The sequence below is a fragment of the Thalassophryne amazonica genome, chromosome 12, assembly GCF_902500255.1.
Source record: "Thalassophryne amazonica chromosome 12, fThaAma1.1, whole genome shotgun sequence".
Lineage (NCBI taxonomy): Eukaryota > Metazoa > Chordata > Actinopteri > Batrachoidiformes > Batrachoididae > Thalassophryne > Thalassophryne amazonica.
In genome coordinates, this window is record NC_047114.1 from 73,030,235 (window position 1) to 73,046,032 (window position 15,798).

Consider the following 15,798-nt stretch of genomic DNA (forward strand, 5'->3'; position numbering starts at 1 on the left):
AAAAAAATAAAATAAATGATGGCGTGCATCCTTTAGTATAACACAGGTAAACCATCACTTTAAAATCCAGTTTTCTTCAGACAAGTCAGGGGATGGATACTCAACATTTCCAAGACCTGAATATGTCTTGACTTTATTTACATCATTATGAAGAAATACAAACAGTATGGTACTCTATGGTAAATATGTGTGGAGTAGACAGTTCTCAAAAACAGTAACAGTGCAAGAAGGAGAAGAGTGAGGAAAGCCACCAGACACCCAGACAACCCAGAAGAGGTTAGGGCTTCTCTGGCTGTGTTTGGAGAAATTGTGTATAGTGCAAGTTTTAAATTTTGCATCACCAGTTATACAGCTTCAGGATGAAGTGGTATAGAGGAGGATTAAAACAAAAAAATAAATAAATAAACTTGAAAGTTCAGCTACAATTTGCCAGAAGGCACATCTGAGATTCAAGCCTAGATTTGATCTGTTTTGTTAAAGGAAAATAAATAAATGGATAAAATGGCAGTGCAGGGTCACGTTTCAACGATTCATCATGTGTGCATCTGGTCATCATGACGATTCCATCCCAGGTATTTTCCATCTTCCCTTGAAATCTTAACACTGCTGACCATATTTACCCTTGTGACTGTGACTTACATGTGAAAGCCTCTTTCAGTTATACCTATAAACCACATTTTCTCTCAATGTCTGTCTGTAAGCTCTTCCATCTTCTCAGAAGATGTGTTGCGTATAATTCCTCAAAGCCAAACTGTCTCCGAAATGTTCCGTCTGTAGGCTCAGAGTCTGTCCAAGTATTTGCTACAGACACTTTCAAAAGCATGTCATTAATCATCCCAAGTATGCTGGTAAAATCTGTTGTCTTGCAGATTTTTTTCCTTTCAGTAAGATATATCTCTTGTTTCTTTTCAGACAACGTGTTTAGCTCCGTGCCTACTTCATCAATTACATGGTTCTTACTAAGACTACTATCGAAATTTGGGCCGTTGCATATTTGCTCAGACCGTCTTGCTCGTCTTAAAATATTTTCTTTATGCACAAAAATGAGGTTGATAAAACAAGACCCCGCTGGCCCTCTCTCCGTTTATAATGAGCTTTATTAGCTATATGTTGTCATGCAGCTTCTTATCCAAGCAGGCCGCTAATATGACATTTGTAAAAGCATATGACTGAAATTTTTATGTGCTTTGTGAGAATGTAAAACAGCTTATTAATGCTGTATTCTCAGGCACTGTAGTTAAAGCAAGAGTTTGGAATTTGCTTGGTCGTAAAAAAGATTATGCACTTGACATGTATGTGAAAAAAACCATACACCATAACAAAATAATTAGCAAATGTTACCTTGTAATCTGCATTTAAATCATATGCATGACAAGCATGGTCTTTCCATCACCTAAATGTAAATTGAGAGACATGTAGATAATATTTAAAGGTGCTATAAGTGAATTAGTGCCACTAGATGTCGCACTAGCAACACTAATCTTTGAACAAAACACCAACTTCCCTTTGACCACTTCTTCATCCTGTTCCTTCTTGCATAAAGGTGATGAAAAGGCTCATTGGAATCCTTTTGCATCTCAAAGGGCTATCCATCTGGGAAAATGCTGATTATTGATCATTTTTGTTTGAATGTAGGAGGAGAATTTTTCTCATAAAGTCACTACTCTTGAATGCACAGTGCTGGGTGAGCAGTCAGCCCTCACATCTCTTAATAAACATGGGGAAGGAGCACAGCTTCACAGGGTGTGACTCGCAGGCACTAAATGTGCATGCACAGGACATGCTCAACACAGACGTCTAATCAGTTTCCAAAGTATTACAACACATGACAAATAATATGACAATAAACCATAACAATAATAATAATAAAAAACAACAGTACTACTCGCAGAGGTATATTTTGTAACACAGAAGACTTCAAAAAAAATTTTTAATACATAAATATTCACCATCTAAATAGCAAAGTGCCAAGGTCAAATGCAACACAGCTCTTAAAGGCAATGACAGATGAGAATTGGATTGTGTTGATTCATATTAAGGCAGCATGGTGGCTTAGTTGTTAGCACTGTTGCCTCACAGCAAGAAGGTCAGGTATCAATTCCCACTGTGGCCTTTCTGTGTGGACTTTGCTGTTCTCCCTTGTTTGTGTGGGATCCTTCCGGTTCCTCTGGCTTCCCTCCACATCCAAAGGCTAGCAGGTTAGGTGGAACTGGAAAGTTTATATTGCCATATGTGTGCATGCGGGTGTGAATGTGTTTGTTTATCTGTATATGCCCTGCGACAGACTGGCATCCTGCACAGGGTGTACCCCAACTCATGCCCTATGACTGCTGGGATAGGCTCCAGCACCCCCCCCCCTCCCACTCCCTGCCCCTTAAATGGAGCAAGCAGTTGAAGATGAGTGAGTGATTCATATTACGCCCAAAGAACACCCATGAAGAATAATGCTCTAATGCAATCCTTTGTACTCAGATTATGCATTATGTAAACAGAAAAGTGGAGTTGGATATGCAGCAAATGCACTTGAACTGCACTGTGCTGTAGATCACATGCTACAGATCGTTAAGATAGGGAACATTGTTTCTATGAGCCAAAATATGATTTTGGCACTCCCTGACACCATGGCCTATGGTGACCGTCTGTATGTGAACAAAATAACTCAGAGTTTTAATACAATTTGGGCTAAAGTTGGTGGAAGATGGAGAATCTCCATGGGCATAGTAATTTAAGTTTGAGAAAAACGGTTAAAGGGTTTTACCCTTAGAAAGGTTAGAAGCGGGTAGCATCCGACAACATTGGAAGTAGCTGGTCTGCCACAGCAACTGCCACTCCAGCCGTACGCCGACTGTTGAATTACCAAACAAATGTCTCTGGGTCCTTGGTCTTGAGATTGATAGGCAGCTGGGCAGAGCTATGGAGCCATCAGGTCGTTGGACAGAGGTGCTTGGCAATGCCAATATCTTTTCAGGTGAACGAAGGTTAAAGTCTTTAGGGTCCTGGACTGGTGCTGCCTGACTTGTTGTAAGCTTGTGAGGCTTAGACACTAACCAGTGACCTAAGGCATTGAATGAGTGGATGTATTTGGTACTAGGTGTCTTTGAAGGATCCTTGAGTACCACCGGAATGACTTTGTATCAAATGAGTGGTTAGTAAGAGAAACTAAGATGAAGAGTATCACTTGCATTATGAGGGAGGTCTGTTTTTTCTGTGCATGATCAAGCACACAGACACCTGAGTATTGAGGACCCAGTAGCTGGAGAAGGCCAATTGATGCCTATGTTCATCTCACTAGAGCAGATAGATGGTTATTTAGAGATGAGAGAATGGACCTGTTGTCTGCCTGGGTGGTTGCCATCCAGGGCCCAAGGCAGTTCCATGGTGTTGTGGATGTGACAACACATAGCACCAGCTCATGCTCTCAGACTTGACTTGACATGGTCACAGGCCAAAGTCAAAATTTTGCCCCAATGCTTTGATATAGAGGGGATTTAAAACTGCTATTTGAGGAAATGGTTAAAGGTACACCTTTAATTATTATTAATATGAACTGATGTATCACCTTTCTATTGGTCACATTACCTTTGACCTTAAGACATTGAAAGGTCAAACTCAAGGTTCTAACGGTTTAATTCAAACAGCTTGGAGCCAACACGATGGATAACAGTTCAGGATAATATGGTTCAGTTGTGGACAGAACTGATTGAATGTCAAGGCCACACAGAAACATAAATTATATTAACAATGAATCACACAGCATGGATTTGCATGACTCACTGTTAAATATATAGGACCCCAGTGGTTGCATTCTTTCCAGGACACATCCTAATGATTTGTGTTATGGGATCAGTCATGTTAAGGGTCTGTGCCTGATTAAAATGATGACTAGTAAGCAGACGTCTAATCTGTTAAAGGTGAAACCTGGAAGCGGTTTCCATTTGAGCTTTGTCGGTGCTGTTGTATTTCACTCTAACTATGCCTGGTTTTCATCTGTCTTCCTCAGATCTAAAGAATAAGTGGCACTTGGTGGTCGACCGTCTGACTGTGCTCTTCCTCAAGTTCCTGGAGTATTTCCACAAACTGCAGCTGTTCATCTGGTGGCTGTTGGAGATCCACATCATCAAGATAGTGGCGTGTTATATTGTCCTGTTTTCTGTCAAAGAGGTAGAAATGTTTGTGATTAAAAACCGTCAGTTCACAAAACTCACCAGGAGGTTACGGCTCACTCGATTATATTGGTTTGTCCTTGAGTTTGATTGGTCAGTGTACCAGGTGAAGATGATGGTTCAAGATTTCACTGCATTTATTTAGGATTTTAGTGCTTATTGCTTAACCCTATAATGCCACACATATAATTATGATACATACATTTCTTGGGTGAGGCATTGTAGAGTTAACTATGCTTGGGGTGTGAGATCTCAAGACTTGTGATTGCTATGCCTTTGACACTACGGCCATGCTTGATATAGGTCCATAAGTAATTGGACATTCCCTGTCCCATCTCTTTCTTCATAATGAAGTGGTTGCTGAGGATACTGTTGCTTAGCAATAGACCAGTCATAGGTGCATGCATAAATACATACCCACATACAGAGGGTTGTGTGTGGGGGTTTATGTGTGTTTGTATTGTGTGTGGGGTGGGGTGGGTGGGGGGCTGGGGCGGTTACTGTTGCTAACCAACCCAGTCACAGGCAGACATGCCTGTCTACATACGCACCCACCCATATCTATCTGACTTTTGTATACAACATTTTATTGATGTATTTATGGTCTTCACACCTTTCATGTCTGCTTAATATGTATTTACATTTTGTAGATACTTACAAGTCTAATTTGGTCTCAAATTCCTGTGTTGTATCCTGGGCAGGTGTCTTTGTTCAACTATGTGTTCCTGGCGTCTTGGGCCTTTGCTTTGCCTTACAGCCACTATCGGCCACTTGCTTCCAGTGTTTGCACCGTCTGGACATGTGTTATCATCATATGTAAATGTTGTATCAGCTGAAGTCTATAAACCCTCCATCCTATTCCAAGATATGTCCTATGGTAAATAAAATCAGTAAACCTTTCTAGACTCACCGTATATACACTACATGTACAGTTTGTTTGTTTTCCTTCATCACATTTTTTGCATCCTTTCAAAAGATTATGAAAAATTACAAGTGCACTCATCCGTATTTTAAACAATGCAGTCAAACCTAAATAGATCAGGATTTAGGTGATTACATTTTATGGTACATATACGAGGTCTGTTAGAAAAGTATCGTACCTTTTTATTTTTTTCAAAAACTATGTGGATTTGATTCATATGTTTTTACGTCAGCCAAGCTTGAACCTTCGTGCGCATGCGTGAGTTTTTCCACGCCTGTCGGTTGCGTCATTCGCCTGTGGGCAGGCTTTGAGTGAGCACTGCTCCACCCCTCTCGTTGTTGTTTCATTGCGAGGAAATGGCGGAATGATTTGGGCTTTTTTTTCCATCAGAATTTTTTCAGAAACTGTTAGAGACTGGCAGCTGGAAACCATTTGAAACATTTATCTGGCTTTTGGTGAAAATTTTACAGGCTTCACAGAGAATAAGGAGTGTTACTACAGCTTTAAGGACGGCCCACAATGGTGCACGGCGCGCCGCGCTCCGAGCCGCCATCGAGAGGCTTCGATTCACGCGTCACGACCGATTCGCTGATGAAGCAAGACAAAGGAACACCTCCGTTTCGGAGTGTTAGAGGACAAGTTGGGACATGCCTATCTCGGCTTTCAGTGCTTACCAGTCCAGTGAGTATAAGAGAAATTGTGGAGAGCTGGGCATGTCCCAACTTGTCCTCTGGCACTCCGAAATGGAGGTGTTCCTTTGTCTCGCTTCATCAGCGAATCGTCGTGACGCGCTAAGCCTCCGCGCGGCTTTCCATGACAAAATCTCTTGTTAAAAGTGAAATCTGACGGAAAATGGCTGATGTCCAGCTCTTGTGATAACCAGAGAAATTGCACACGACGGTCCCGGCTCCACACAGCGATCCGTTTAGAAATGATGTGGTGGTTTCTGCCTCTCGATGGCGGCTTGGAGCGCGGCGCGCCGGGCGCCATTGTGGCCCGTGCTTAAAGTTGTAGTAACACTCCTTATTCTCTGTGAAGCCCTTAAAATTTTCACCGAAAGCCAGATAAATTTTTCGAATGGTTTCCAGCTGCCAGTCTCTAACAGTTTCTGAAAAAATTCTGATGGAAAAAAGCCCAAATCATTCTGCCATTTCCTCGCAATGAAACAACGACGAGAGGGGTGGACCAATACTCACCCAAAGCCTGCCCACAGGCGAATGATGCAAACCGACAGGCGTGGAAAAAACTCACGCATGCGCACGATGGTTCAAGCTTGGCTGACGTAAAAACATATGAATCAAATCCATATAGTTTTTGAAAAAATAAAAAAGGTACGATACTTTTCTAACAGACCTCGTATGTGCCAGCTGATATGTCGTAATACAATAAATACTTTAAATCTTCAGTAGGTTTGGTCACTTACTGTTTCTGTCCCCAGCCAGAGAATTTCAACGAGATGCAGAAGAATGAGCTGAAGGATTCTCTGCTATATAAGGATCCTGTGGATCCAGCCAACTGGGTGGGAATGAAGAAGTGTGGTGATGACCTTCTGGGCTACCTCAGGGTGAGAATTAGAAACCACTGTCAATATATGCACCACACACAGGATATCGTCACAGTTGGGCAGAAACATAAATGGAACCATTGGGCGTATCAGCAAGTCTTCAGAATAGGTGGAATAGACCCTGTAATGCCACCTCGTTTGTCCCATCACACATATTAAATCATTTAGAAAGGTGTTTATTGGAGCGTATTCCTCTGCCAAGTCCCCATTGTGCTGTTGCATCATCAGTTGTGTATACATTGCAATTTTTAGGCATCAGAACTAATGTAAAAAATTAAAAAATGGCTTAATTTTATTCTCTTGATGTACTTTCTACATTTGGAGCCTCTGTTGGGAGATGCCAGGTGACCATATGGTGAAAAAATTAGCTTTTTGGGTGTGAAAGACTCATACACTCTACCAAGTTCATTGTTTAACAAGGTACAGCTAGGGAACCATTCTGCCTGATGAAGTGCCAGGTTTTTCATATCCTGACCTGGGTAACAATTTGATTTACAAATGGTTATACTGTAGTTGAAAATAAGGGCTAAAACAATCTGGAGCCATAGAACCAGCAGTTGCAACTGCTTTTGTAATAACTGTTGAGGAAATAAGAATTAAAAAATAAAGGTCAAACAATTTCCCATAAATACATAACTAGCAGCAGTAAGTAAAAATTATGACTAATAAACAAAACTGTCATTTGCATTTTACTTTTTTAAATTACAGTTTTTAATTCAACTTGTATAATAAATTGAAAGTTTAAAAAAAAAATCAGGAAAAAGTCTCCTTGCCTCTATATCAGGATTTGGGGTTTAGTGTTACTGTTGAAAAATATTCTGGGTTTATAACACTGTTGTCCTACCATCTAAAAATAAATTTTAATTACAATTTGGAAAATAGTTGTAATTGGTGTAAAATGTTGTGGATTAGGTATGTAGATCGCACACATGGCTCTTTGTACGAGTTAATGAGCTGGTGTGCGTGATTTGGGGAATTAAAAATACTGCTGGAAAAAGCAGTGTTCTGTCACCGGTCAAAGAGAAACTGCATAAATCACCTTCCATAACTTAGAAAATAGCATAAAATGATGGTAACTGTTGCATACCAGTTGATTATCTCAGCTTTGTTTAAAAGTAAGAAAAGATTTAAAAGTTCTGATTGAAATCATGCAGTTGACTTTTTCCACTCAGATAATTGTGACAGTGACACAGAATTTCTGAACAGAAATATTATAGAGGACAGTCTCCGAAATCATGTGATGATGTTCATGTCAGCACAAATAAAATAAATAAAGCCAAGTATTGACGATGAATTAAACGGTATAAGACACAATTGTGTTGTGTTAAGAGATGGAATAAACTGTGTCTGGACCCTTAGCCAGAGTGAAAATGATCACGTGGCCAAATAAGTTTTATTTATTTATTTATTTTGACATATAGACAAAATAAAAGATTGAGGAGAGTGAGATAGAGAGTGCGGCTTACAAAGAGAGCAGCAAGTAGTACAGTGATCTCTGAAAACAAGACACCCGTTCTAAATATAGTGTCTGTTTCCATTTGCAATGTTTGTCAGCGTCCACACTTTCTGCTAAAATTAAGTCTGCCGCTATGCTTTTGTGGTGCAAATGATTGTGCATTATAATCACATTTTGAGCATCTTTCTTTGTATTATAATGAACACAGTTACCTTTTAAAAGAAAAGAACAAACCTTGAATGAAATGTTGTCTCCCAGTTTTGTCTTCTGGTGGCCACAGTCCGCTTTGCTCTACATTCTGGATCCTTTGGGAAGTGTTGAAATGACAAAACTGACTAGTTTGCTTGCCAAGCATCCAAGAGGTATTATAATAATAATAAAACCTAGATTTAATCTTCTTTTCAACATAACAGAGTTATGTTGCCATGCCAACAGCTGGAAACAATAACACCCATTATGGTGGAGAAACAATGTAGCCCTCAGCTACACGACCGCTATATAACCAATGTTTATTCATTTATTTGTTTACTCAACAAATATATATTTAATATAGTCCTTTTGGCAGACATGAATAATAATAAGCAATATAAAGAGAATGTCTTCTCTGTCAACATACATGCAGAACAACCTCTTGATGCTGGCCATTCTGGCATTCGAGGTGACCATCTACCGCCACCAGGAATTCTTCAGGCTGAGGAACAAACTAACACCTCCTGCTGCAAGGATTATTTTCCATGATATTACACGGCAACATTTGGACCTCGGCATCATCAGCTTCATTAAGTACTTCATCAACTACTTCTTCTACAAATTTGGACTTGAGGTAAAGGAAAACGTAACTACCACATTCTCACTTTGTGTAAATTTCATTAAATTGTCAAGACACAACTTAAAATCCTGATTATTCTTAGGGTTTCGGCAGACTATGGCTATAATAGCAAACACTCAGTCGCAGGTCGGTAATATATGAACAGAACTTCACACTTTGCTCGATGCCTCTTCTCTCTTCTGTCCGTCCCAGACGTGCCTGCTGTTGGTGGTCAATGTCATCGGGCAGCGCATGGACTTCTATGCCATGCTTCATGCCTTTGCCTTAATAGTGGTCATGTATAGGCGAAGGAGGAAAGCAATCGCAGAGATTTGGCCCAAATACTGCTGCTTCCTGGCCTGCATGTTGACTTTACAGTACTTTGTCTGCATCGGTATCCCACCTGCAGCCTGCAAAGGTTTGTCTGGTTGACTGGTCCACCAAGAACTCAAAAAATAATGAGTCACATGAACTGAAATTCTCTGTTTTGTCTGAAGGTGGTTGTCCTCAAAGGAGGAGTAGAAATGACTACTGATTACTTACATGTTGTGTTTTTGAATCAGCATTACCACTGCAGATTACCACTTCAGTTTCCACTTTTCCAACTCTTACATCTCCCGTCTGATGGTGCAGAATGTTCTGGTTTTTCCCTGTGCTTTTGAGCCCATTCAAACATGTATGGATACATGTTTATTAAGACACAAATGCTGTTCTTTATTTCACTGTTCTTTGTTTGTAAGCTACGTTTTATGTCCTTATTGCCAGTCCTGCTCTTTTAAAGTGGTCTGTAAATTAGCCTGACGTTTTTATGTTGTTTACATGTCTGACGATAATGGTGTGTCTATTCGTTTCAGACTATCCCTGGAGGTTTCCAAACTCTACTACAGACTCCAATGTGGTCAAGTGGCTCTATGTTCCAGATTTCCACACCAGGCCTAATCCAATGTTTCTTGTCTGTATGTGTCATTTTACTTCTAGCAATGATTTTTTCAGAGCTGTTGTCTTTTGATTATAGCAATAACAGTGACAACTTGTCTACATTGGTGACGTCATTATTATTCGTGTAATGCAAAAGCAATAATTGCACTCTTTCTGATTTAAATGTGTCTCCCCTCCTAGATGATTTCATGCTGCTGCTGTGCGCCTCTTTTCAGAGGCAGGTCTTTGATGATGAGAACAAGGCAGCGGTCCGTCTCATGGCTGGAGACAACGTGGAGATCTGCAGAGATCTCGATGCAGCATCCTTCAGTGTCCATAACCCTGTCCCTGACTTCATCCACTGCAGGTAAATCACCGTCATATCTAAAAACATGAGCTAAAAAATGTCCAAATAAATAATGAACAATTGGTCAAACAAGGTGAAATTTTCAGATTAGGTTCAAAGAAATGTGTAGAATCACATACAAAACATCCCAAAAATCATCTTTGTGATTTATGAACTTATCTTTGCTTCCAGAAAGGCTGGAACCTGATTTAAGTGTCTATATGTTTTAAGGCATGAAAACATCAAGGTGAAGAGTGGAGTGTGTCATAGAAATTCATCCTCAATGGCAATGTTTCTGATCTATCAAGAGGCAAGTTTGTTGAACAAAAAAAATTGTGACCATTTGGATTCAAATATAGACGTCAATTAACTTTTGACATTTCCAAAAGTCTAACCCTATAGGTAGTTACTGAGTTTCTCATGCCTTACAACATGCAGGCATTTAAAGAAGTCAAGTATTCCAAGGCCATAGACTGCTTGTCTGTCTTGTTGATTGTCATCAAGGCGATTTGGTGGTGTGGTGGATGCAGTGACGTGTAACACAGACCTGTTGTGACATGTTTTATGTGATCTGAATGAGGGGACAGCAATTGAAAGTACTACTAATGTGCCAAGTTGTCACATAGCACTTTGAACTCACTGGACGTTATATGGTAGAGAACATACACGGTTGTGGTTTCAAATCCTCTTCACGGTTGGGTAAATTCAGATGGTAAAGATGAGTCTTATTACACTGTAAAACTCAATGAGTTAGTTCAACTGAAACCATTTGAGGAAACCGATTGCTTTATACCATTTGAGTTTGCCAACTTAAATAAAATAATTTTAAAAATGTAATTGTTAAAGTTTTAGTAACTTAACAATTTATAGTTAATTAAACTTATGCAAATCTAGTTTATGTTTTTCAGTAAAAAAGTGACAAATTTCTGCCTAAAAAATTTGGCAGAAATTATATTTTGGATTCAATTTTTTGATGCATTCTTTGGTTTACTTGTTGAGAATAATCTGCTTTCTAAAAAAAATAAAATCTAAAAGGACTACAACAGAATGAAAAATGCTAAATGGTAGCCCATGAACAGAACTTGCAGTTTTTCCATAATGGTATAAATGTAGCGGCTGCACTCTGCATTGTGTTGTTATAACTCTGCACATTCGCTCCCCTCGGGACGCGAACTCACGATCTCGGGCATGGAAGTCGGACTCCCTAACCAGAAGACTAAAACCCAGGGCTCTGGCCTTGTGACCAGAGAATTCTTTTGAGCTGTTGGGAGTGAGGTTTACTCACTACATATGCTCAGCAACACCTGCTGGACTCATTACATAAACTTAATAAAAATTTGAATGGAATGCAGTGGAAATACATCACCAACACTTAAATACCCCAAAACTTTAAATGCACTTAAAGTGGATATGACACTTAAAGACAACATAGTCTTATTACATGTAACAAAGGTTGTATAATTCGGTCAAACATTTTGGGAAAATGGATGCAATTCTCCCGTTATATATAACATTTGAACGTCCCGCCACTGAAAAATGTGCACGCCCCGTGATCAGCTTCCTGCTGAGCACCAAGCCTAAAATACGTCACTACATGTAGACCATATCGGCTCGCGCGCCTGGCGGCCGTTGTTGATTAAACACAGCTCTCAGGGACTTGTTTGTCGATATGTCTGACCAGTGTGTCGCAGCATATTGCACAAACACAAGGGCGAAAGGTTTTAGCCTTTTCAATTCCAGGCAGATTGATCGAAAGCCATGCTGTTGTGCGATGCACGAAATGTCAGGCTGCGGCTTGCACACATGCATTTGCTCCCGACAGCAGACACTTTCGTCTACCGTCTCCATGTTCTCGCACCGCTCACAGGAACACCTAAAATGTCAACCCCAAATAATACACCAATAATAGTTGACAATAATCTTGAAATGGTCAAGGAACATGCGTAGTAAACACGGCGGCAGCATGTAAACACGGCGGCGGCACGTAAACACGGCGGCGGCATGTTCACTGTTGTTTTCGGCGATCTTTTTCGAAACGTTCGCCGTTTATTTCCTATTCTTTCGTGAAAATAACGTAACTAAACACGGATGAATGCAATGCCAGGCACTCGAAAACGGCAAAAACCCAAAGGTAATGACGGTGGTCCGCAAGTAATAGCTACACTGTCACGGCTCCGGAACAATAACAAAGCCAGTAAACAGACGCTTGAATCGAAAATGCTATACAGTAATTAGAGTGTTATAAACAGCAGCAACAAAAATCAAAGCCTCCCTTACCATTCCATATTCTGCAGCCTTTCAAAATCCATCGGAATTGGCATGTCTCTTGCCTCTGCTTCGGCTTCGCCATAAGCACCGCCAGCATTATTTTCGCTGCCATAATGCTCCTGGTTTGAATGTTCGTCCGAAAGATACGGCTCCAATCTGTAGGGTCTAATCACTGCTGCGACAATCTCAGGATCCGAGTCAGAAATAATCCACACTTGAAGAGGAGTCAGAAAAGTTCTTGATCTCGTCACTGTCCATGCTGAGGTCCATCTGTTCCTGTTGTTAATCTAACAGACAAAGACGGGACTCTACACGCTGTGACGTCACGGCATCACGTGACCGCCGATGGAACGCTACCAGCGCGCTTTCCAAGAAACACACTTTTGAGAAACTGTACAAACTTTATTTCTCAGTGAGAATAATTAAAACCACTTTCAACTTACTATACTGTATGTATATTTTGATATTTATATCAGTTTTACCTAATTTTTTAGGTGTCATATCCACTTTAAAGGAACTGAGTTGTTATGACAACAATTCATTTTTGAGTTAGTTTAATTAATGGAAATGAGTGACTATCACTTTTTTCAAAGTTTGAGTTACATTAACTTAATTATTGTATTGAAATAGAGTGTTCAGTTTAACAGTGTATTGTCCACCAATTTTTGCAAATGACCACTGAGGTGTTATAGACTGTGCACCCAAGTTTCTCCGGTTGAGCTGTTCAGTGGGCAGCTCAGTAGAATAGAGTTATTGTGCTTGGCTGCTACATGTGTAACTGTAGACATCTTAAGTGGGGTGGTGCTGAATAAGAACATACTTGTTCAGCAAATCCCTTATCCTAGATAAATAAGGTAAGAAAAAAAAAATCGACAGACCATAGGTCATGTTAGTAGCCTAGTCTATTGAGTGATGTTATTTAATAGTCACTCTATACATAATTCAGAAATTTGGCTGTTGTCCCACATAAAGCGAGATACTGTTGTTGCATGTAAAAGACAGTGAACACAGGGTTTTTTAGAAGTGTGTGTGTGTGTGGGGGGGGGGGGGGGGGGGGGAGATCATTCTGGCCTGTCCACAATCATTGATTATGTGCTCTTCAGATTCCACTGTTTTGATGCTCAGAGTGGACAAGTTGTTTATTAACGCACTCTGCGTCCATCAACAAGCACGAGTAGAGAGAATGAGAGCTGTATGACCCGTCTGTCCATGCTGCAGCAGCTTTGCACTTATTCCATCGTTTCCCTCCAGGATCGAATTACGGATACGGGGTGGGGGGGAGAAATCCATAGTCCACAAAAACACTCTGTCCGTCACGCTGCAACTCAGACGCTTTTGTCCTGTACTCTAACTCAATAAATAGCTTTTAAGTATGGAAAAGGTATTTTCACCCCTTGATGAAGAAGGACACTCACTCAGCTATTCTGGCCCATCAACTCAGCCTCCAATCCAAACCCACTTCATCAGAGCTCCTTCCTAAGCAGCATTGTTGTGGTCCCATGTTTTCCCCAGGTCCTTCATATTAATGTGTAAAGCTTCCTATGTGTTTACTCTTTCCATCATATTAATGGCTGCTTGCGCACGAGACATTCTCAAATGATAATGCAACATCCTTTCAGCCTCCCCGACACACACACAGTGTACACACAGCAGTGTACCCTTGTTGAATGACAGAAGAGGCAAAACCGAATCTTGAATTACTTGTTTGATAGTTTGTTTTGTTAGATTTTTTTCATCTAACTTGATTACAGAAAGTTTCCCATTTAAGATAAGATAATACCTTAATAGTCCCACAACGGGCAAATTTGCGATGTTACAGCAGCACGGGGACAGTCGCAGAACAACAGTGTAAGTATGCAAAAATAAAGTAAAAGAAAAATAATTAACAAATATGGAGGTCAAGTTCTATGCGGAATAACAGTATATACAGTAGCAGAAAGAATGTTTAGTAATATTGCATGAGTGTTCAAGTGATCTTGTCCCCGAGTGTACAAATATTTGTAGTATTATTGCAAATGGTTGCATAATTGTTGCTATAATGATATTAATGATTTGAGTGATCTGAGTGGTCTACTGGGGACAGTGCTGGTTGTTGAGTCTGACAGCAGCAGGAAGGAAACACCTGCAGTATCATTTCTTCATGCACTTTGGGTGGAGCAGCCTGTCGCTGAAGGAGCTTTCTAGTGCAGTCAGGGTGTCACGCATGGGGTAGGAGGCGTTCTCCAGCAGGGATGACAGCTTAGCCATCATCCTACTTTCTCCCACCTTCTGCACTGAGTGCAGGGGACTTCCCAGGACAGAGCTGGCCTGAGAAGTCCCCTGCCAGCTCTGTTCGCTGGATTGGTGTCTGCTGACGCCAGTCCACAAAGTCTTGAGTCACCCCTCTGTATGCTCTGCCATCCTGACTATTGCAGAGTCATTAGAGAACTTTTGCAGATGACAGTTGACACATGAAGAGGGTGAAGAGAAAGGGAGCCAAGACGGTTCCTTGCAGGGCGCCCGTTCTGCAGATGACCATGTCATTTTGGTTTCCCCTTGTCTGTATATGTACCATGTACCAGGATAATTTATTGTCTATGATAACTCCCACTACTCTAGCTTTTTCCACCTGCTTTATTAATGTGATGAATTTTTGATCTTCTGCTTCTGTCTTCCTGTTTTTATTGAGATCACTTTGCATCACAGATAATGTTGCTAGATCATTTCAAACATATTAATTGGTTCCAGCTTCTCCATGGCCCTTAACTGGAAAAGGCGGGCTTAGAAAATGAATGAGCATAAGATGTGGGTATTGAAGTTCAGAGAAATACACTTTCTTCATATTTTGTGCTGCCAAAACATTTCGTAACCAAGCTTTTAGAACAGGATTCCTCTTATGTTTTCTCTGATATCACTTTGTAAAAAAAAAAAAAAATTAGGGAATAGTACACATTGGCATGAAAGCAGTAAGGGTTACAGCAACCTGACATTTGACCAAAAGGACCTTGTTCTGGATGCCTAATCATTGACCTCTGGCTGACTTTGACTTGACTGAGTTTTGTCTGTTTGTGGAATTGTTCATTTTTTTCTATTTGAATATTTTGTGTGCCGAATAAAAACTTTGTCACTTGTCACTTGTCACTTTGCCAGGGTAGTTGTGGAATCCACCGAAGTATGTGCAACATCTGGTCCAAATCAGATGGAAAATCAAATTCCTTGACCTTTGCCAAAAATAATTCTTTCAGGGCAGTTTTGATGGATATCAGAGTTGGTGTGGGGGTGGCAGCAAGAGACTCCAAATTTTGGCTTTTAACACCAATAATATGGTCACTGGTTACATTCCATTGACTTGTGACCTTCCCCTTCACTGTCCT

General features: G+C 40.5%; 1 protein-coding gene across 1 annotated transcript in view; it reads left to right on the forward strand.

Annotated features, from left to right (window-relative positions):
- The window catches only part of LOC117521141 (piezo-type mechanosensitive ion channel component 2), a 249,903-nt gene that overhangs the window by 177,021 nt on the left and 57,084 nt on the right, over positions 1-15,798 (forward strand). The window contains exons 23-24 of the mRNA XM_034182477.1: positions 9,768-9,869; positions 10,033-10,198. Of these exons, the coding sequence (XP_034038368.1) occupies positions 9,768-9,869; positions 10,033-10,198 (268 nt within the window). The remainder of the gene's footprint in view (positions 1-9,767; positions 9,870-10,032; positions 10,199-15,798) is intronic.